Source organism: Xenopus tropicalis, chromosome 1 (genome assembly GCF_000004195.4).
Source record: "Xenopus tropicalis strain Nigerian chromosome 1, UCB_Xtro_10.0, whole genome shotgun sequence".
NCBI lineage: Eukaryota > Metazoa > Chordata > Amphibia > Anura > Pipidae > Xenopus > Xenopus tropicalis.
The window spans coordinates 111,447,780-111,472,424 of NC_030677.2; the positions used below are offsets into that span (position 1 = coordinate 111,447,780).

At 38.1% G+C, this 24,645-nt stretch overlaps 1 protein-coding gene across 1 annotated transcript in view; it reads left to right on the plus strand.

The window, feature by feature from the left end:
- Nucleotides 1–3,242: 3,242 nt before the first annotated feature.
- slc5a5 (solute carrier family 5 member 5) overlaps nucleotides 3,243–24,645 on the plus strand; it is a gene marked incomplete at its 5' end in the record, with an annotated part of 36,206 nt that continues 14,803 nt past the window's right edge. Inside the window, 11 exon segments of the mRNA NM_001123465.1 lie at nucleotides 3,243–3,343; nucleotides 4,494–4,594; nucleotides 9,423–9,497; nucleotides 19,224–19,306; nucleotides 20,253–20,329; nucleotides 21,787–22,168; nucleotides 22,590–22,655; nucleotides 22,738–22,789; nucleotides 22,879–22,946; nucleotides 23,424–23,578; nucleotides 24,323–24,463. Of these exon segments, the coding sequence (NP_001116937.1) occupies nucleotides 19,286–19,306; nucleotides 20,253–20,329; nucleotides 21,787–22,168; nucleotides 22,590–22,655; nucleotides 22,738–22,789; nucleotides 22,879–22,946; nucleotides 23,424–23,578; nucleotides 24,323–24,463 (962 nt within the window).

Consider the following 24,645-nt stretch of genomic DNA (forward strand, 5'->3'; position numbering starts at 1 on the left):
ATTTTGTCACATTACAGCCACAAACATGAATCAATTTTGTTGGAATTCCACGTGAAAGACCAATACAAAGTGGTGTACACGTGAGAAGTGGAAGGAAAATCATACATGATTCCAAACATTTTTTACAAATAAATAACTGCAAAGTGGGGTATGCGTAATTATTCAGCCCCCTGAGTCAATACTTTGTAGAAGCGTCTTTTGCTGCAATTACAGCTGCCAGTCTTTTAGGATTTGTCTCTACCAGCTTTGCAAATCTAGAGACTGAAATCCTTGCCCATTCTTCTTTGCAAAACAGCTCCAGCTCAGTCAGATTAGATGGACAGCGTTTGGGAACAGCAGTTTTCAGATCTTGCCACAGATTCTCGATTGGATTTAGATCTGGACTTTGACTGGGCCATTCTAACACATTGATATGTTTTGTTTTAAACCATTCCATTGTTGCCCTGGCTTTATGTTTAGGGTCGTTGTCCTGCTGGAAGGTGAACCTCCGCCCCAGTCTCAAGTCTTTTGCAGACTCCAAGAGGTTTTCTTCCAAGATTGCCCTTTATTTGGCTCCATTCATCTTCCCATCAACTCTGACCAGCTTCCCTGTCCCTGCTGAAGAGAAGCCCCCCCAGAGCATGATGCTGCCACCACCATATTTGACAGTGGGGATGGTGTGTTCAGAGTGATGTGCAGTGTTAGTTTTCCGCCACACATAGCGTTTTGCATTTTGGCCAAAAAGTTCCATTTTGGTCTCATCTGACCAGAGCACCTTCTTCCACATGTTTGCTGTGTCCCCCACATGGCTTGTGGCAAACTGCAAACGGGACTTCTTATGGTTTTCTGTTAACAATGGCTTTCTTCTTGCCACTCTTCCATAAAGGCCAACTTTGTGCAGTGCACGACTAATAGTTGTCCTATGGACAGATTCCCTCACCTGAGCTGTAGATCTCTGCAGCTTGTCCAGAGTCACCATGGGCCTCTTGGCTGCATTTCTGATCAGCGCTCTCCTTGTTCGGCCTGTGAGTTTAGGTGGACGGCCTTGTCTTGGTAGGTTTACAGTTGTGCCATACTCCTTCCATTTCTGAATGATCGCTTGAACAGTGCTCCGTGGGATGTTCAAGGCTTTGGAAATCTTTTTGTAGCCTAAGCCGGCTTTAAATTTCTCAATAACTTTATCCCTGACCTGTCTGGTGTGTTCTTTGGACTTCATGGTGTTGTTGCTCCCAAATATTCTCTTAGACAACCTCTGAGGACGTCACAGAGCAGCTGTATTTGTACTGACATTAGATTACACACAGGTGCACTCTATTTAGTCATTAGCACTCATCAGGCAATGTCTATGGGCAACTGACTGCACTCAGACCAAAGGGGGCTGAATAATTACGCACACCCCACTTTGCAGTTATTTATTTGTAAAAAATGTTTGGAATCATGTATGATTTTCGTTCCACTTCTCACATGTACACCACTTTGTATTGGTCTTTCACGTGGAATTCCAATAAAATTGATTCATGTTTGTGGCTGTAATGTGACAAAATGTGGAAAAGTTCAAGGGGCCTGAATACTTTTGCAAGCCACTGTATCTTATGGTCTGCTCACATTTAAAATCTGGTACCTTTAGATCAGGGGCATTCAAAGTTGGTTAAGCTCTACTAGATTAAAACAAGGTTACAGAAATGAAAACATGGCCCTAACAAACATTCTTCTATAGTATTCTGTTCCTATTGCATGATTAGCTCCTTATTTTGTTCATTAAACTCTTATTGGCTGTAACAAAAACAAAGCACAAATGAATGGTTTATAAAATGAGTTTATTAATACTTTAAACCTATTTGGACTAGGTTTAGTGTTTTATTTATTATTTATGTACTGAGCAGAAATATGGCATCTGTAATTCCAGAAGAAGCAACAGCATTAACATGGATAGGGTTTTGGTGTTAAAATCAGTTTCCTTGACAGATGTGAATGTGATGAAACTGAGTAAGATCTGTTTTTCTTCAGAAAATCTAGTTACCTTACATTAGGCAGAGGTTTACAAACTAAGGAACTAGCCCCTCTACAAAGTAGCCCAAGGACTAGTTATGGTCAGATCTAAAGTGGATGTGTATTTCCTCTCCTGGATATACTTGAAACCATATCAGAATGACTGATAAAACCATGTCACCGCCTTGTGGCAAAGACACAGGGAGCTACTTTTCACAGATACAAAATAGACAGTATTAACCGTTGTCTCTATGTGTGTTTTGGCAGAGACAACTCTCAGTATTGTTTATGACAATGTATTTTTTTTGTAGCATTTTGTAGCCGCAACAAGTAGCTGGCGACAAGTAGCTCTGTGTGTGTCATAGCCCAAAGGGCTTGTAGTCAACTACTTTTCGTGGCTACAAAACGCCAGAAAATAAATATAAATAACAACTTTTCTACCAGAAAGTGCATTGTATTTGAACTCTCTTTTAGGCTGACCCCTGATTATAAAGTCACATAGTCTAGGGTGGGTAAATTAGATTAAGGTAGTAGCTATATAAAGATTTCTTTGTAGTCCCAATGTACAGTGGTTGGGCTTCTTAGCTGTTTCCATCATTACTGTCTAGCTAGGGGAGCATGGGAATAGAAGATATACTCAACCTATTGTGCCGAACAAGTCAGAGTACATTGCTCTGTGTAACATTTCATGCTTTGGTATGTACTTATTTAAGAATATAACAATGTGAATGCCCTTAAACAAGATCCTCGCCCATACTGTATGTACATACTCTGTATTCTAGCTATGGTGGCACTTTGTCAATAAATAATGTTTTCAAAATTATAAATGGCCAGGTTAACTATATATATTTTAAAAACCTGAAACTCATTAACATACCAGACAAAAGAGTTCCTGTTGTAAAACTTACAGAGTGCAGTTACGACATGATTATTCTGAATCCATTCTTTACTAGGTATTCTGCCACTGTGTAAAGCAAAGCCAGAGAATTGTTTGTGATGAGTCTTAAGATATAACATAACTGACCTTGGTATAAATTATATAGAACCATAGTCTGTCCTAATAAAAAAGTCATAGGATTTCCGTACTTGATTTAGATTCCTTGCAGAAGAATCTACAGGGTGTGCCAAGATAAGAAAGTTCTACTGACTCATTACTTGGGGGTACTGCAAGTGCAACAACATGGGTTGCACTTCTGGTATTTTAAATATGTGAGTAACAGTTGGAATAAGCCAGTACAGTTTACAGCAATGTATTCTGGTTATTTTATCTTCTTAGACTTACAGGGGCTCAGCAAGGAGATGGCGTGAGTCGGGGAAGCAACTTTGCGTGTCAAGCATCCATATGTGTAATCCTAAGAAGAAAAAAGCTAGCCAGGTATTTATCAATGTATGGAGGCTGCCTTAGCATTGCTCATGAGGCCATATAATATTCATTTCATCTCAACAGAAAGCAAAGCTCTAAAAATCCAAATGGCGTTTAGACACAAGAGTGACATTGTGCAGTTCCAGGAAATTCTAATCAGTTATTAATCTTCTTTTTCCTTATAAACATGTTCTGCAGAGCCACTGTTGACTTTTAAGTATTTACTAAAGTTTGCAATAAGATATACAACAAAAATCTGATAATTGAGTAACACTGGCACGTTCCCCTCCCTTTTTTCAAACAGATTCAAAAAAGAACTTTATCTTTTCTTTTACGTAATCATGTATTGTATCGGTTCGGATCCACCAATTATACATTTGGTATGTTAGCAAATCCTTTTTTTTAAGGAGTGGTAATGTGAAAATTTAGTTCTGGTACATAAGAATATGTTTGCTGTCTTTAGCGTTTTAAATTTGTGTTACATTTTTCATCTACAAAACATACACAATGCTTAAAACTCTGCTGAGGGAAGCACCTTTCCCCCTATATCTTACTTCTTGCCATGACATTGAGTGCTTAGTAACTAAAACCTTTCATCTCTGCATATTAGTAATAAAAAAACAAACTTATGCAATAAGATGAACTCAAAAGCTTTACTAAAATTTCAACATTTCTCTTTGTTGCATTTATTTAAAAATGTACTTTTCTTCAAAGGAAAATATATCCTTACTTGCTTTTTCTTTCTTTTTTAATATGTTTGCATTTAACTTTAGATTTTTTGAATATTTGTGTTTATAAAAATGAAACGAGATCATTGCGCTTCAGAGGCAAATGAAATATCATGCAAAGACCATGTTTATACGGAGTAGAAAGGGGAAATACTTGCTTTGCACTACTAACAAAACACTATAGATGGATAGTCACAGATGGATAAAATTCACTTGAATACAAGTAGGGAGACACAATAAAACACTTTGTTCAAGTGAAGTTTATGTGTGTGCAATGATCCAACCACTATATTTTTTGTTGGTTAGTGTGGTGTGAAAAAACAGACACCTGGGTGATCTTTGTATGCACTGGGGTTCTGTTTGGAACACAGAATCTGTGGGCAAACCTTATACCTTGTATTATATTTTGCTTGGAAATCTTTTTTTTAACTCAGACACATCTGCATAATATTCATTCAAGAAGAGTAAATGGGAAATGTGGAAGAAAACTGAAGGAGGGATAAGGAGGAGAAGAAAAAATATAGTACTTAAACAGGTGAATAGAGTGTATAGGACTTTACATATCTCAGATATGCCAAAACAAGTCAATTTAGAATTCAAGTTCACAAACTGAAATGCAATGGAATATTCTCTAATTGGATACTAAAGAGAAAGAGTGCTTATTGTAAATTGATCTTTTGATACTCACTTCTGTCTGCCATAAGCTAACTGATTTTTATAGGGTAGGATGGAAAGGGCCTGCCAGTGAATCAAAGGAGGTGGATCACAACTGTTTTCCATGATATGGTAACAGGCCTAGACTGGGATTCAAAATAGGCCCTGGAATTCCAAGAACACAGAGGCCAAAACAGTCCCCACCAGCCCAATAAATAGTGACTGTCTACGGCATCTTACGGCAGGCCCTCTGGCATTTGCCAGAATCTACATACTGTCAGTCCATGCCTGAATGGCAACACAGATCAAAACATTTTGTGTGACATTACCCTATGGCCTGTTTGCTATAGCCCACTTTAAGAAACCAATACTCTATTATAAAGCATTCTGATGTTTCGTATGTTTCATTTTTACCCTATTATCATTACAGATCATCATCTGTTAACTCTTAAGTCATAAGATATGAATGAACAAGGTTTAATTTTTATTATGTAGCACAAGCCATGGGAAACTTGCATACTGGTACTGGGTAAACATTTTCATATGAAACATAACAAAAGTGTAATATCTTTATTGGCTATCTAAGATAAAAACAATATTGCGAGACAGCTAGCCTAAAGTGGATTTTTCAGAGAAATGTCAAAGTGACAAAAGTTCTGATATTGCATAAACCATTCAAATTATTTTTTTAGACCTTAGATGGGTGGTCTGGAAAGCAGGATATATTTATAAATTAAATTCTGTATCACCTGTGCACTTCACTTATGAGTTCTGGCCCTACATATCTGACCTAATGCATGCAGATACTCATGGTTCCAGTTCTGCCTTCTTCTACCGCATGTTATCTGAAAAGTAGCGGCGAGCACCCCTGCTTTTTAAGGGTAGGTGCTAGTGGTTGATAAACATATAACAAAGACATACACAGTATCCTCCCTCACTTCTAATAATTCAAAGATAGTAACAGGTTTAGAGAAATGCACAAAGCCACCCTAAAGTAAGGGGAGGCAGTTTTGTATGTTTACCCACTCACTACAATTTAGAACAGTACAGGTATAGGACCTGTTATCCAGAATGCTCGGGACCAAGGGTATTCCGGATAAGGGGTCTTTCCATAATTTGGATATTCATACCTTATGGGGCTGATTTACTAAGACACGAATTCGAATCCGAATTGGAAAAATTCCGATTGGAAAACGAACATTTTGCGACTTTTTCGTATTTTTTGCAATTTTTTTCGGCGCCTTTACGACTTTTCGGAAATTATCGCGACTTTTTCGTTACCAATACGATTTGCGCAAAAAAACGCGAGTTTTTCGTAGCCATTACGACTTGCGCGAAAAAACGCGAGGTTTTCGTAGCCATTCCAAAAGTTGCGCAAAATCTGGCGATTTTTCCGTAGCGTTAGAACTTAAAAGGTGCGACGTTTCGCGCAAGTTTTAACTTTACGAAAAAATCGCCAGATTTTGCGCAACTTTCGGAATGGCTAGGAAAAACTCGCGTTTTTTGGCGCAAATCGTATTGGTAACGAAAAAGTCGCAATAATTTCCGAAAAAATCGCAAAATACCGATCATTACGAAAAAAACGCAATCGGACGCATTCGGCCCATTCGTGGGTTAGTAAATGTGCCCCTAAGTCTACTAAAAAAACAATAAAACATTAATTAAACCCAAAAGGATTGTTTTGCCTCTAATAAGGAATAATAATATCTTAGTTGGGATCAATTACAAGGTACTATATTATTTTTACATAGAAAAAGGAAATCAATTTCAAAGATCTGAATTATTTGATTAAAATGGAACCTTTGGGAGACACGTTTTCCGTAATAAAGCTTTCTGGATAGTGGCTTTCCGGATAACAGATCCCATACATGTACAAGTGCTATTGCCCCAAAGCAGAGCAGGAGCAGTCAAGGAGCTGCTATTTGGTTACTTGCCCCCTGTTCTGTTGAGGGGGGTGACATCACTTCAACTGCAGAAGTAAAGAGCGACTGAAGTTTATCAGAGCACAAGTCACATGGCTGAGAGCACTTGGGGAAGTAAGGAAATGTCTAGCCTCATGTCAAATTAAATATAAAAAAAATCTGTTTACTCTTTTGAAAAATGAATTTTACTGCATGATTCTGCAGGAGCACTATTAACTGATGCATTTCGAAAAGTGTTCAAAAAAAGTGACAGAACTAGACATTTTTGAAGTAGTCAGCAAATGGAGCGAAGCAGTTTGAACAAGTGAGATTGGGCATTTGATTTGAAAAGTTGGCCTAATATGGATATGGTTATCCCACAGTCTTCCATGAAACTCACTGAATGTTTGTGATAACTGTTCAGGTTTCATTGTAATGTTACTTAGATGAGATACTAAGCTGCCTTGTCAGGGAACTGTACCAAGTAGCCAGGGAATACCCATGGTGATAATTAGCCCTAAATAAATACCATCATCAACACACTCATGAGCCATAAGTGCTAGATTTATAGCAGATGAGCACAAAAGGAGTCTCCACATGTGGTTAGGCCTAGGAAAAGCTGTTGGCAAGAGCAGGAAGCATTTTAATGTACTGAACTTGACTTCTGTCTTGAACTGCCCACCACAACATTTATTTCTGGATAAATGTATTTATATATATATAAATACATACACATTCATTTTGTCAGATTTGCTGTTTGCCTTTAAGAATAACAGCTTTTTGTACTTGATATTAAAGGGTTTGTATTTGATATTAATGTGTATGCACCAAAAAATCAAATTTCGCCAAATGAAAGAAAATCTAATTCTAAATAACTATTCAGTACAGGTATAGGACCCATTATTCAGAATGCTCGGGACCAAGGGTATTCCAGATAAGGGTCTTTCCGTATTTTGGGTCTCCATACCTTAAGTCTACTAAAAAATCAGTACAATATTAATAAACCCAATAGGATTGTTTTGCCTCCAATAAGGATTATTTATATCTTGGTTGGGATCAAATACAAGGTACTGTTTTATCATTACAGAGGAAATCAGTTCAAAAAATCTGAATTATTTGATTAAAATGGAATATGGGAGACAGGCTTTCCGTAATTCGGAGCTTTCTGGATAACGGGTTTCCGGATAACGGATCCCATACCTGTATAGCTATTAAACATTTTCAATGGTTTAAAAGTTATTTGTAAACGTAGGCATGAGAATGTTTCAATCTTGTAGACTCTCTTACATAAAAAACACTTCATGGATGACTAAAATAATGACAAACCTGCAAGATGTGTTTTTAAAATGTGTCCATTAATGGCTCCGCTACATGGTTGAGTCACTCACCTGGCAAAAATACCAATCATTACGGAAAAACGCATTTGGACACTTTTCGGACGTTCGTGGATTAGTAAATGTGCCCCTTTGTGTACCAGGTGGCTTCTGGAACAGCAGACTTCTAAAATGAGCCAACCAGGTCAAAACCCCTGCAGCTTTGAGTTACTCCGATTAAAGGGTGCTCAAGTTTGTTTACTTTAAAGGGGTTGTTCACATTTAAATTTCCTTTTAGTGTAATGTAGAGAGTAATATTCTAAGCCAATTTGCAATTGGTCTTCATTTTTTATCATTTGGGTTTTTTTAATGTACTTTTTGTTTATGAACTCTTCATTTTGGAGTTTCAGTAGCTATCAGGTTGCTAGGGTCTAAATTACCTTAGCAACCAGGGAGTGGTTTGAATAAAAGACTGGTATATGAGTAGGATAGGACCTGAACAGAAAAAGTTATATAAAGTAAAAAGTAAAGTTATAAAAAGTAACAATAATAAAATTATAGCTTCACAGAGCAAGAGCTTTTCGGCTGCCGGGGTCCCCCATTTGAAAGCTGCAAAGAGTCAGAAGAAGAAGGCAAATAATTCAAACGTGAAAAAATAAATAATGAAGGCCATTCTGTAACATACTAAATATTAAAACTGAGGTTTAATTTAGGGTCATGACTATTAGGGAATATAATGTGTCCAAGTCTCTGTAAAGCAGTTTTTCTGCTGGTGATAGGGCTATGCTGTAGTGTTTCAAAGCTGCCCAGTGCTAAAAATGAGCTTTGACTACTCCAGCATAGAACTGGCAGATGACGATTTTTCAATTTACAGGAGGTTTCCTCCCAAAACACCATTATACCTTTTTAGAAACATCTGGCAGGTAATCTCATGTATTTTCTGTGCATAGTTTGATGCTATTATTACAATGCTCACCCGATTGTTTTGACTGCTATTGGGATGCAGGCTTAAAGCAAAAAAAAAAAAAACCTGCATACATTTAATAAAGTGCTAATTAAATATGGATTCAGGTGGGGTCACAGCTTTACCCTGTCCTTATGTGAGTTGGGCTAAGGAGGAATGTTCGGTGTAAATTGACCCCCCCCCAACTAATCTGCTGTGGTGGAGAAAAAGTTCCCACAGCCCTACAAGATGAGGGTCCAAATAAATTATATGTTTGGTTACCCATTCTATTCTTGAAAGTGCTGTCCTAAGCAAATAAATCCAAAGATGCTCAGTGTACTATGACTCCTTGTTAAAACTGAAAGATATAGGCTTAGTGTCTTTGGTGTGCACACATACCTGAAGAATATATGGAAATAAAGTATATGAGTTTATTTTGTAAGGATCCTTCCATATGTTCAACTTTAGCTCTTCATACTTTTTTTTGTATTGAATATAACATTTATACATTTTATTAACCCTAACACCATTATCTTTTGTGCTTCTTTCAAGGTGCACTGAAACCTCCATAACTATCCATAAGTAAAAGGAGCACTGAGACTCGGGTATCAACGCACTCTTCTGCCTGTAAGTTATCTTTGGGCTTAGGTCTGTCCTCAGCTACTTGGGTACCCCCAAGTCTGCAATACACAGTATTCTATGACTACCACAAAGAAATGCAAGATCATCAAACATACACTATACAGAAAGGTGGAGAATGAGCTATGTTGACAGGTCATGTCACAATCAAACAGAAATTAAAAGCCAAACTGACATACAAAAAAGAGGTTGGATTTGAAAGCTAAGAATGTCGATTAATAGTTAAATCATGCCAGTGAAAATGGGTTCAGTAATTAGACATACAGAACATGGCCTGATGCAGGAACAGTATTCAACAGAGATCGTTCCCGCACACCCAGGCTCTCCAAAAATTCAACGCCCGGTGCTCACTGCTAAAGGGATCGGCACCCTCTAGAATCCAATGTAACAACAAAAGCAAGTGGCACTCAGAGCTGCAAACAAGGGAACAAGCCCTTTAAGTTTTTATTGCGGAAGTGCAACATTTCGGGGCAAGATAACCCCTTTCTCAAGCATACAGATCAGTGAAAGCGTGGAAAATTTATACACATTCAGTAGCCACATCCCCAAAGTTAATTGGTAATTTAAATAAATACTTCATCCATCCTCATTGTGTTGTCTTAGTACAAAACAGCATAAAACAAATACATTGATCCTACAAGATGAAGTGCATTTTAAACATATTATATCCCAACAACATGTATCAATACATCAATATATCAAGAAAGTGCATCATATACATTATATATCAAATCACAGTATAAAAATCAATAAACCAAAATATACAACAGTGGTGTGAAAAACTATTTGCCCCCTTCCTGATTTCTTATTCTTTTGCATGTTTGTCACACAAAATGTTTCTGATCATCAAACACATTTAACTATTAGTCAAAGATAACACAAGTAAACACAAAATGCAGTTTTTAAATGAGGGTTTTTATTATTTAGGGAGAAAAAAATCCAAACCTACATGGCCCTGTGTGAAAAAGTAATTGCCCCCTGAACCTAATAACTGGTTGGGCCACCCTTAGCAGCAATAACTGCAATCAAGCGTTTGCGATAACTTGCAATGAGTCTTTTACAGCGCTCTGGAGGAATTTTGGGCCACTCATCTTTGCAGAATTGTTGTAATTCAGCTTTATTTGAGGGTTTTCTAGCATGAACCGCCTTTTTAAGGTCATGCCACAACATCTCAATAGGATTCAGGTCAGGACTTTGACTAGGCCACTCCAAAGTCTTTATTTTGTTTTTCTTCAGCCATTCAGAGGTGGATTTGCTGGTGTGTTTTGGGTCATTGTCCTGCTGCAGCACCCAAGATCGCTTCAGCTTGAGTTGACAAACAGATGGCCGGACATTCTCCTTCAGGATTTTTTGGTAGACAGTAGAATTCATGGTTCCATCTATCACAGCAAGCCTTCCAGGTCCTGAAGCAGCAAAACAACCCCAGACCATCACACTACCACCACCATATTTTACTGTTGGTATGATGTTCTTTTTCTGAAATGCTGTGTTACTTTTACGCCAAATGTAACGGGACACGCACCTTCCAAAAAGTTCAACTTTTGTCTCGTCGGTCCACAAGGTATTTTCCCAAAAGTCTTGGCAATCATTGAGATGTTTTTTAGCAAAATTGAGACTAGCCATAATGTTCTTTTTGCTTAAAAGTGGTTTGCGCCTTGGAAATCTGCCATGCAGGCCGTTTTTGCCCAGTCTCTTTCTTATGGTGGAGTCGTGAACACTGACCTTAATTGAGGCAAGTGAGGCTTGCAGTTCTTTAGATGTTGTCCTGGGGTCTTTTGTGGCCTCTCGGAAGAGCTGTCTCTGCGCTCTTGGGGTAATTTTGGTCAGCCGGCCACTCCTGGGAAGGTTCACCACTGTTCCATGTTTTTGCCATTTGTGGATAATGGCTCTCACTGTGGTTCGCTGGAGTCCAAAAGCTTTAGAAATGGCTTTATAACCTTTACCAGACTGATAGATCTCAATTACTTTTGTTCTCATTTGTTCCTGAATTTCTTTGGATCTTGGCATGATGTCTAGCTTTTGAGGTGCTTTTGGTCTACTTCTCTGTGTCAGGTAGCTCCTATTTAAGTGATATCTTGATTGAAACAGGTGTGGCAGTAATCAGGCCTGGGGGTGACTACAGAAATTGATATTGAAATTGAAAATTGAAATTGATAAACCACAGTTAAGTTATTTTTAACAAGGGGGGCAATCACTTTTTCACACAGGGCCATGTAGATTTGGAGTTTTTTTTCTCCCTTAATAACGTAAACCTTCATTTAAAAACTGCATTTTGTGTTCAATTATGTTATCTTTGACTAACAGTTAACGGTTTTTGATGAGCAGAAACATTTAAGTGTGACAAACATGCAAAAGAATAAGAAATCAGGAAGGGGGCAAATAGTTTTTCACACCACTGTATATAAGTAGTTTTCATCTTTGTTCCAAGTCCAATCACACCACTGAGTGGAAACAATGTATCGTAGGAAAAACCACAGGATACTAAAACATAAAGTGATACTTGTGAGTTAAAATGTTGCATATTAAACCTAAGTTAAAAAATTACTTATTACTTACAAGAATCAAGATATCTTACCCTAACATGAAGGGAAAGAATTATCTATCCCTGATGCACATTCAGGAAGGCTATTATCTGTAATAAAACATAAATACATAACCAAATTATATCTATAAAAAAACATATCTATAAAAAACAAGACATGTTAAATTCATCATTCAATCCTTTTGAATGGCGAGATTGTAAAAGCCAAATCCAATAATATTCCCTCTGAGATAATAGCCTCTTCTTTTCTTGGCCCTGTTTTGTATTCACTCTTTCCAGGATTTGCCATCTAACCTGTGCCACCTGATGGCCATGTACAAAAAGTGTTTGGCAAGCAGGGTCTCCCTTTTGTTTTCAATCTCCTTACTTTTACCATTTTTATTACCTCTCAGGGGGGTTTGAGATTGGGGTTTATAATTCTGTATAGTCAATTTATGCTCATTGAGCCTTTGCTTAATAGGCCTAGTGGTCTCACCAACATAGGACAACCCGCATGGACACTTGACACAGTATATGACGTCCCTACTATCACACGTAAAGAAGCCATTCACTTTGTGTCTAGTGCCATTTTGCGGGTGTGTAACAGCAGAACCAGAAATAATGCCATTACAGTGACTGCAATTCCTGCATGGGTAAGTGCCTTTTGTTACAGTGGCCTCCATCAACTGTCTGGAATTTGATCTCCGTTTTATTAGCTCCCCAATATTTGGTGGTGATTTAAACAAATGGCCAAATTTGGGGTCAGTGGCTAATATACCCCAATGCTTTAAAATGATGTTCCTTCGTGTCTTAGCATTAATATCATATGATGTAATAAAGGGGATACGCTTAGCTCTTTCCAATACTTTGCTTTTTGTTTTTAAAGCCTCCTTTCTTGGAATCAAACCAACCTCCCTTTTTGCCTGCATCAGTTCTGTTTGACAATAGCCCTTTTCCGTGAATTTTTGAACCATCTTTAAGGATTCCTCCTCAAATAGTTCAGTATCCGATGTAATACGTTTGATGCGCATAAATTGACTCCTAAAAAGCCCTTGTGGATGAAAACTAGATGGTCTTAATAAATTGTTTCTATCTGTTGGTTTCCTATATACTGAGGTAACAAAATTGTCGCCTACAATTTTCACCATAACATCCAAGAAATGTATTTCCGAAAGACCTACCTCTAGGGTAAATTTAATAGTAGAATGAACATTGTTCAAATAAGCCAAAAACTCATTTAATAAATCCATGGTACCTGTCCACAGAAAAAAAGTGTCATCCACATAGCGCATATAACTGTGTATATATGGCTGGTACAATGTATTCGAAAAAACATAAGCTCTTTCGAAGTTATCCATGAAGATTTTGGCATAGGCTGGCACCATATTGGCACCCATAGTGCAACCCTGCAGTTGTAAAAAGTATTCATCATTAAACGTAAAATAATTACGTGTCAATACCATCTCTAAAAGATCACAGAGAAAATTCACCTTATACATCTGCAGGTTTGCTCCAGTTAAATAATATCGTATGCACTCAATTCCCTCTTCGTGTGGAATAGACGTGAAAAGATCCTTCACGTCTAATGAGCAGAGTACAAATTCACCAGCCGGTAAAACGACATTATTAAGCCTATTCAAAAAATCGGTAGTATCTTTTAAGGAGGGTTCTAAAGTGGGTACTACTTCCTGCAAGTACATATCAACCAAAATAGCAGGTGGTTGCCATAATGAACCTATGTTAGAAACAATTGGTCTGCCTGGCGGATTGTCCAAGCTTTTATGAATCTTAGGAAGAAAATATATATTAGGTACCTTAGGGTAATGCAAAAAGATTAGTTGGTATAATCCTTCAGTAATAACCCCCTCCATTACTGCAGCATTAAGGAAGATATTTAGATCATTTTTAAACTTAAATGTTGGATCTCCATCCAATCTACGGTAATGTACCTCATTCCCCAGCTGTCTCAAGGCTTCTGCTTCATAGGCACTTTTATTTAGCACCACTGTGCCACCACCCTTATCTGCTTTCATAATGGTAATAGTCCTATTTTGCTGTAAAGATTTTATAGCCTGTCTTTCAGCCTGGGAAATGTTAGAACCATGTCTTAAAGAGTAAGAATCTTTATTTAGTAATGTTTTATTCACTTCCAACATGACTACAGCTTCGAATGTATCAATTGCGGTAAAAATACCAGGGGGGAAAAAGAGCTTTTTTTGCCCAACTTATTTTTTAAAGCCACCACAAAATTATCCGGCCTAGACACGCTATCTTTAACTGAAAAATGGGCTCTTAATTTAAGGGACTGAATAAACTTGTATATATCTATGGTAAATGAAAAGGGTTCAGAAATACATGTAGGAACAAAGTTGAGCCCCTTATCTAGTACCGACAGTTCATCTTTTGAAAGTTTGTATGAAGATAAGTTTATAATCGTTGTTACCTGCGGTACCGGCGTGTTCCCCGGCGGCCCGCCGCCATTATTGGCAGTTTTTCTCCCCCTTCCTCTCCGTGTCTTGCGTTTCCTCTGCGTTTTCCTGCCCCTAAAAAAGAGACCTTTGCATACTCGGCCAGGGCAGACGCGTGTAGGGCCCATGCGATGTTCCGACGCTTTAGCTGTTCAAGTTTACGGAGCATTTCAACCTCAGTAGGTGCGGACGCAGCTGGCAAATCCTGCGCTGCATGCAAAATTCTCTTTCTTTCAGTCTCTGTAAACCCAAAAGTTTCTGCTTTCCGATCCGTCATAGCAGCTATATCCGCGAAAGAGATGATAGGGAGGCACTATCAGCGGGGTGCTGGGTAGGTCACGCCCAACAAATCCAGTACTCAACAGAGATCGTTCCCGCACACCCAGGCTCTCCAAAAATTCAATGCCCGGTGCTCACTGCTAAAGGGATCGGCACCCTCTAGAATCCAATGTAACAACAAAAGCAAGTGGCACTCAGAGCTGCAAACAAGGGAACAAGCCCTTTAAGTTTTTATTGTGGAAGTGCAACATTTCGGGGCAAGATGACCCCTTTCTCAAGCATACAATTTAACATGTCTTGTTTTTTATAGATATGTTTTTTATAGATATAATTTGGTTATGTATTTATGTTTTATTACAGATAATAGCCTTCCTGAATGTGCATCAGGGATAGATAATTCTTTCCCTTTATGTTAGGGTAAGATATCTTGATTCTTGTAAGTAATAAGTAATTTTTTAACTTAGGTTTAATATGCAACATTTTAACTCACAAGTATCACTTTATGTTTTAGTATCCTGTGGTTTTTCCTACAATACATTGTTTCCACTCAGTGGTGTGATTGGACTTGGAACAAAGATGAAAACTACTTATATATATTTTGGTTTATTGATTTTTTATACTCTGATTTGATATATAATGTATATGATGCACTTTCTTGATATATTGATGTATTGATACATGTTGTTGGGATATAATATGTTTAAAATGCACTTCATCTTGTAGGATCAATGTATTTGTTGTATGCTGTTTTGTACTAAGACAACACAATGAGGGTGGATGAAGTATTTATTTAAATTACCAATTAACTTTGGGGATGTGGCTACTGAATGTGTATAAATTTTCCACGCTTTCACTGATCTGTATGCTTGAGAAAGGGGTCATCTTGCCCCGAAATGTTGCACTTCCGCAATAAAAACTTAAAGGGCTTGTTCCCTTGTTTGCAGCTCTGAGTGCCACTTGCTTTTGTTGTTACTGATGCAGGAACAGGTCATTACAGAAAAGGGAACAAGTATGGAAGTAATAAGGGGCTCTCCACATCCCTGGCCTTCGTTGTTTATTAGCTAAGGATAATAGCAGTTCTGGTAATGAAAATGTAATTTCAAATCTATACTATACTGAAAAAACAGCAATAGAAACTCCCAAATGGGTGTTCCCCAATAGACTTCAATTCATGCACTGTTATCTAATTACATTGTTAGGTTAATTGGTTGTCAAGAGTATAAAGCAATTACAAGTTAAAATATAACCTTTAATAGTATAAAATAAAAACTCACATGAGTGATCAAATCAGAAAAAAACACTTAAAATTAGCAGGGGGTATAGTAACAATCCAAACATTTGCCAGGGAGCATCAATTACACACTATAAGGGCTCTGGCACACGGGGAGATTAGTCGCCCGCGGCAAAACTCCCTGTTCGCGGGCGACTAATCTCCCCGAGTTGCCTACCCCTGCCATCCCACCGGCGAACATGTAAGTCGCCGGCGGGATGGCAGACGCGGCGGGGCGATTTCAGGAAATCGGCAAAAAAGACTCGCGAGTCTTACATGTTCGCCGGTGGGATGGCAGGGGTAGGCAACTTGGGGAGATTAGTCGCCCGCGAACAGGGAGTTTTGCCGCGGGCGACTAATCTCCCCGTGTGCCAGAGCCCTAAATCGGCTGAGGCTGGCCCGAATCTCAAAACAATGTTGCGAATCAGTAGAGCAAATAAAAATTTAATCGAATTTCCACCACTTCAAATTGCAGCTAAGGAGTAAAAGGGAAAGTCCCTTATCACAGTGGCAACTATATACTATACTGGGCTGGGAATTTTGTTAGGATCCTTAGTAGGAAAAAACTGTTTTGGAAAGTAATGGTCGAACTGTCAGTCTTAATATTTTTTCAAGTAATGAACATATACTGACACATTACTGTTAGTGAGATTGGTGATGGGTTGTAGGTATAAAATGTATTCATTAAAGGAATACTGTCATGGGAAAATATGTTTTTTTCAAAATGCATCAGTTCGTAGAGCTTCTCTAGCAGAATCCTGCATTGAAATCAACCATTTTTCAAAAACAAAAACAGATTTTTTTATATTTTATTTTGAAATTTCACATGGGGCTAGCCATATTCTTCATTCCCCAGGGTACCACAGCCATGTGACCTGTGCTCTGATAAACTTCAGTCACACTTTACTGCTGAGCTGCAAGTTGGAGTGTTATCACCTCCATCCCAGCAGCCGATCAGTTGAACAATGGGAAGGGAGCAAGATAGCAGCTCCCAGTAGATATCAGAACAGCACTCAATAGTAAGAAATACAAGTCCGGTTAGGGGCTCCTTCAGTGACATGGGGGTAAGAGAAACAATAGGTTATCTGAAAGCAGTTCTAATGTGTCTTATGTGTCTTTCAGAAAGCTCAGACTCAGGCATGGTGCACTAAGATAGCTGCCTACACACCATTATTACAACTAAAAAAATTCATTTGTTGGTTCAAAAATAACATTTTAAATGGTGAAGTGAATTATTTTCAATGTAAACAGTGTAATTTAGAAATAAAAAGTACACCATAAAAATCATGACAGAATCCCCTGAAGTTGTTGGCATATTAATATTATTGAAAGAGAAAGGAGAGATTTTTTTGGCTTGCTATTTCAGCACAACAGAAATGTCTTTCTCAATAATAATAGTAGTTTTATTATGACAACAACCAAACCAATAATTTTACACCATACAGGCTTGCCCCAGCCCAGCTGTAGCACTTCCTGGACAGTGACAAAATTGTCCACGCTGTTAAAGTATCATATGGTCATGCATCATAATTACTATAAGTGTGAGTAATGTTCATATTTTGGTTGCTGCCCTTTCTATCTGTATGTTTATTGGTGGCATGGTTGTTGATTCTGTGGAAGGGGTCTGGTATTCCTGGGTATAGTCTGATGGGGATTCTAACAATGGCTTTGACAATGAAAGCAGAAATACAGGACTTAAATCCCTAAGATACTTGTTAGACATTAAGGGCTCTGGCACACGGGGAGATTAGTCGCCCGCGGCAAAACTCCCTGTTCGCAGGCGACTAATCTCCCCGAGTTGCCTTCCCCTGCCATCCCACCGGCGAACATGTATGTCGCCGGCGGGATGGCAGACGCGGTGGCGCGATTTCGCGCAAATCGCCGAAAAAGACTCGCGAGTCTTTTTTGGCGATTTCCTGAAATCGCCCCGCCGCGTCTGCCATCCCGCCGGCGACTTACATGTTCGCCGGTGGGATGGCAGGGGTAGGCAACTCGGGGAGATTAGTCGCCCGCGAACAGGGAGTTTTGCCGTGGGCGACTAATCTCCCCGTGTGCCAGAGCCCTAAAGCACCTAAACAATTGAGGAAGAATGAGGTTCACTTCTTCCAGTCCTAACCTCATGAATAAACCGCTTCCCAGTGTAGACAGCACTGTATTCATCTGGAAAGTTCACAAACTGGATTATGTTGGGATGGCATAGTACAATTTTTTTTGCATTTTCTTTATACATACGAGTCTCACATTTTAGAATTGTTTGAGGCTAATGAGAATACAACAACATTACCTTATAATCCTAGTTTAAAGTGACTAAAGAGAGAATTGTGAGTAAAGGTGATGCTGCTATTGTGGGTTATTTCATTCAGTGGCCCTGCACTTCAGGTTTATCAGACTTGCCTTTGTAGTGGATGATAAGATCTTGGTGAGTAAAGGAAAGACACATTGCAGGTTAGCTCAAAGTGAAGATATTACTGAAAAGAATTGTGTGCATGTGTGTTTGTCCATGGAAGAAAAAAAAGTTATTAAAGGCCAATTTCCAGTCACACGTGCATTCAAGAGGGTACTGAGGGCATCATGGTTTGGGTGGAATATAAAGTGGGCCCTTTAAGAAATAACTATGTGGAACTATGACCTAAAGATTTGGTTACTAAACAGTAACCATGTAAATTAATACTGAAAATACTATAAAGCAATGTGTGACCAAAGGTGCTAGTGAGTTTTAGATGTGTTCATAGGTCTATATGGCTCATATACCAAATGAACTGGAACAAGTGCTATAGTACTAAGGGGAAAAAAGTTGCCCCTTTAGAGCCCATAAACTTATTACATACTCCTCTGCCCATAGTTGGTCATGCTGTGCTCTGTTCTCCAGTTTATGCAAAGAATAGCAGCTATAGGCAAAGGGGACAAATTCCAGGGGCCTCTCACTGAAATAAATATAGCTGAAAGCAGATCAGTCTGGCAGGACCCACATTTATTATAAATATTTGTAAAATTGCGTAATTAAATATACACATTATTATACAGTACAATAAAAATGGGAAACCAGGACTGAAAACACACAGGCCCTCAATAATTAACATTAATAGTTACAAAATGAAGAATACCCATGGTGTTTAGTTTACCCTTACCATCCAGGATAAAAAACTTACACAGGTTTTTAATGCATTTTTTTACAGCAGGGGTATCTTAACAACTTTAGACCCCAACTTTATGCGTTGCAGAATCTCTTCCTGGCTACATGGATACCTTCTGCTGGAAGGTGAGCCAACAAAAAACTTCTGTATGTCATTTATTTCATCATTTCATCAATTTCCACAACTATGTTGTACTTAATGAGGGCTCATTTACTGATCAAATTATGGCATGCTAATGGGTGCACAATTTGCATCCTTTTGTGGGAGTAAGTTGCATTTTAATCATAAACATCGAGCTTTGCAAATGTTATTGCATTTTGAAGCTTGTCCCCTTAGTACATACTGTAAGCCCTATAGTCTGCACAGTATCTGATGAGTCCTCAGTTCTTATTGGTTACCTGTAGATTCTTCTTTTATTCAAGCCTTAAACAACAATTTATAGATCGATATTTTACTGGAGACCATTAGTTTGCTCTGTTAATTCTATAGAAAGCATGCATTTGAGTATGGATATGTACTGAGTTTCTTCTCAAGTTTAAATTACTAAATAAGCTGGAGTGCTGACATAAAAGTATCTGTAAACACACTAATCAGTACGATTCTGTGCAATAGTTTCTTTACACTGGTATATTGCGTAAGAGTAATTATTTGGAATTTTTTTGTAGTAGCAAAAATAAGAGAACAAATGATGGCTTTGCAGATTATTAATAACACATTCATGTCAAAGATAAAAAACAGGTTGCTGTGGATTCACTCAGGATAAATATAAACCTTTGGGTGCAGTCCTTTTATAACCTGCAGCTAAGGATGAAGTGAGATGAACTGCTAAAGTTTGCATGCAGGTACCGACTGCTGTGAGAGTTATAATGAGCAGAAGGTCAGGCAGAGAAAGGCTACAGTGAATAAAATACTGTAAGGAGTCAGAGAGAGTGAAAATGAAATTTTCTAAATTAAAAAAATGAAAGCGCTGTGATGCTCTTAATGAGCTGTACTGCTTAGTAAATGCTGTAACAGTACTACGATAACTGCAACTCCTCCCTTCCCTCCTCCTCCTCCTTCATCTTTTTAAAGCTCCTTCTCCCTCCCTTCCTCCTTAACTTGTGGGCACCAACTCAGCATCTTCAGCACACCTCTGCATCCAGCCACAGGTGAGTTCAGTGCCTCCCTACACAAAGGTTGTCACTTTAATTTCCTCTGCCATATAGCTTGTGCTTTAAAATGCCCTATATAGAGCATACATCCTGGCAGTTGATTGGTCAGTTAGTTAATTACACCTGTGATATCACAGTGCTGCACTTTAATAGGTACAGAAGACCATGACTAACCAGATATATTGCACTTTTCCCACCAACAGTAGCCCGAACAACAACAAAGGGACATTTTAGAGTTTAATAATGCTATTATTCTGAATCATGATATTTAAGAATTGGTACTCCAATTGTGGTACTACAATTTATTGTGATGACTGGGACTAGAGTTCAATAATCCTATAGGGATGTTTCCTTTTCTTCCCCAGAACAAGTAATATGGCAACTCTACCTTATGTAATTTTTTTGTCTTTTACTTCTGCCTCTCTGCTCAGTGTGATTTAAAGGGGTGTTTTACCTTTAAGTTAACTTAGTACATACCTGTATGTTATAAAATGGTAATCAACTTTTCAGTTGGTCATTTTTTTATTTTTTATAGTATTTTTGAATTTGTCTTTCTCTTCTGACTCTTTCAAGCTTTCAGTTGGGGGTCACTGACACCATCAGGCAAAAAACTATTACTTATTATTGTTGCTATTTTTTATTTGTCTGTTTAGGCCTCTCCAATTAATATTTCAGTTTCTCATTTAAACCACTGCCTAGTTGTTAGGATAATTTGGATCCTAGCAACCACATAGCTGCTAAAATTCAAAACTGGAGATATGCTGAACAAAAAGAGAAATAATTACAAAAAATAATAATACAATAATAATACAATTATAATAAAATACAATAATAATACAATTTGACCAATTGCAAATTGTCTCATAATTGAACCCTCGTCACCATACTAAAAGTTAATTAAAAGGTGAAAAACACTTTAAAAGAAGAATATATCTGTTTCAATTACAAATTTTAGAGCTTAAGTATCAATGAGAGTTACAAGCAATTAAAGCCCTTTTTACTCACTTGTTGTTTTAAAGAGCTTCTGCATAAATTATCTTGTATATTAGCCCAATGCTTTCCTACCTCCCCTTCTCCAGTCTTCCAGGTAGACTGAGATTGCACTACTGCTTCTCTGTGATGTGGGCAAGCCAGGTATTTGAATTACATCATATAAGGCTACATTTGCCAAATTTAAAATCCAGTGCAATGTGCACAGCACAGCAACTAATGGGCGGAAGCAGGCCTGTACACAGAAGGGTACAAATATTTGTGCTTCTTTCAGGGATTGCAAAGAACTACTTCTAATTGTGGCAGATCCAATTCAGGGATTGCAAGGTGCATTGTGGACAAAAACAATGTTTTATGCACTTTGCACCTCCATTGTAAATATGCCCAGTTGCTTCATTGATACATGCTGATGTTTGTTTTTTGGCTCTTAGTCTAAAAAAATAATGTTGTTTGTCATTATTAAGGTCTCCAGACACAGAGATAATGGAGGAGTATGTGCCATTGGTGCACGAGAGCCTGACCTTTTCTCTATGGGATTATGGCGTCTTTGCTACAATGTTAATAATGTCAACAGGTATTGGACTTTTCTACGCTTTCTCCCATGGAGGGCAAAAGACCTCAGATGACTTTTTTACAGGGGGAAGGAGTATGTCAGCAGTACCAGTAGGCCTGTCCCTCTCTGCCAGCTTTATGTCTGCTGTGCAGGTCTTGGGGGTGCCAGCTGAGGCCTATCGATATGGTGTCAAGTTTCTGCAAATGTGCATAGGACAGATTCTCAACAGCGTAATGACAGCCTACATATTCATGCCAATTTTCTACAGACTGGGGATCACCAGCACTTATCAGGTAGGAAATAGTATGTTTCTTACTGATTGGGGCTAATTTATTTAATTTAACAACAGGCAATTTGCTTGATTGCAGTAACCCCTATCTATCAATCAATAAATCAGAGATCTGTGTCCAGGATTCTACCTACAGCAGACCAATTAAAGCTACTTACCAAATGGTTGCAGTGGGTAACCGCACTGTTGGATTTTTGAATTTTGCTCTTTGTCTACAAGGCTTCAATCCTTGTACTGTTTAAGGGTAAAGACACATCGGGCGGTCAGTCGCTTTTTTAAAAAGTTGCGGCTACTAATTGTTGCGTGTGTCTTCTCCCTAAAGGCTTTCTCTGTCCTTTCTGATGATACTGTGGCCTTGTTTTATCTGTTCTGTAAAACATGTTTGTACCATTATTTAATATTTGACCCATTCTTATTTTTCATAGTATCTTGAGATGAGATTCAGCAGAAGTGTCCGGCTTTACGGGACCATTCAATTTCTCTTGGGGACAGTAAGTCTTTGGATCACAGTAATTAGGATACTTTCCAAATGTATCATGCAACACTCATTTATCTCACTTTATGTTCTTACAGATGTTTTACACAGGCATTGTGATCTATGCTCCAGCACTGATTCTTAACCAAGGTAATTAGAAAACTTTTGTTATGTGCATTGTGTTGAGAGTGGTTTCTTTATCTTATATTTCCCTTGTGGTTTTTGGGTTTTTTTTTTAGTCACTGGGTTGGACATCTGGGCTTCTTTATTCTCAACTGGAGCAATCTGCACATTCTATACAACTGTGGTGAGTTGAAATGGTTCTTCTCCTCAAATGAACATTAAAAGCCTTTCAATAAATGAACTCTTGCTACTTCTGTTGGAAGTATAACAATATAATGATAAAATATCATAAGTTTATTTTACTCTCACAACAGTTACATGGTGACAGTGCCCAATGTTATAGGTGTTAAATAGCCCAAAGGTGGAGATAAGAAAGGGCTGATAGGATTTGGGCCTAGGCTGGGGCCCTTTTGTGGCCTGTGGTAGTCTAACCCTGAATACATTAACAAAATGGTATAATACTTGATGTCAAACAAAACCGACTCTAGCAAATAAGTTTGATCAATCTGATTACAATGCTTTGAATGTTTTAAGATGGAAGGGGCTCGTGTCTCCAGCATTTTTTAGTAGTGGTTGAGTAGTGGCCCCCTTTTCCCTCTTTTCTTTATAAAGTGCTTCTATATCTTCTGCTGCTTCAAGATCCCATTCATTTGCTTTCTAGGGTGGTATGAAAGCTGTAATCTGGACAGATGTGTTCCAGGTGTTTGTGATGCTCTCTGGATTCTTTGCAGTCGCTATTCGTGGTATACATCTAGTTGGAGGATTTTCTGATGCCATAGAAGTTGCAGGAAACTATTCCAGGATTAACTTTGGAGAGTATGTGAACACTGTTTCTCACAGACAAAACATGAATTAAAAAAAAATAAAAATTAGACTGTAAGCTTCACAGTGAAGGAACTATGTCTTTTAACACAGGGTACTTACCAACATATGTAATAAAAGGCACAAATTTTGCAAGAACCCATAGCAACTAATGAGAATTTTGCAGTTAAATAGGTTACCAGTAAAGGCTATCAACTGATTCCTATAGGGGACACCTTTTATTTTATAACCCTATTATTCTTTGTAGCTGTAAATTTATTGATTTATTGTTCTGAACTGTGTTCCCCTTGTCTATACTATTAATTGATATATTAAAATAGAGATATAAAATAGAGATATAAGAGTTTAAGTCAACGCCCTTAAACTTAGTGGATGGGTGACTAGGACTTATCCTTTGTAAGATGTTTGACTGACAAATCACCAATGAAGGTGGTAAATGTAAGACAGTGGGAAGTTTTAAAATTGGCTTGATTAAACATTTTTCTGTCAGGAAGTATTTTTCAACATGAGGGATAATTGACCTTCTCTGGTGTTTTTTTACTTTCTTGGGATTACTTGTGCTTTGGAATTTACATTTTTTCCTGTTGCATGCTGTGATGTTAAAGAATAGCTTAAGAGGTTGTAAAAGCATTTATAGGACAATTAGGCAGAGAGAGAATCCATAGCATAACTCTATTCTAAAAATACAAATACCTTGTCTGGTTCTATAGCAATAATAAAGTGCATCTGTATCCATAGCTTTGATCCTGATCCTCGAAGGCGTTACACTTTCTGGACCTTTGTCATGGGGAGCACTTTCCTATGGCTGTCCATGTATGGAGTCAACCAAGCCCAGGTTCAACGATATGTAGCATGCAAAACTGAAAATGAAGCTAAGCTGTGAGTAATTGTTTTCCTATTATATATCTGACTGCCATTCACAACTGCTGCGATATAAAAGCATAGACAACTTGATAAATAGTGTACAGTCCATTTAGCAGTGATTCAGTCATTCTCACTTTATTCCCCAATCCCTCATTTTTACCAAAGATAATAGCTCATGTACAGGTCTTGAACCTACA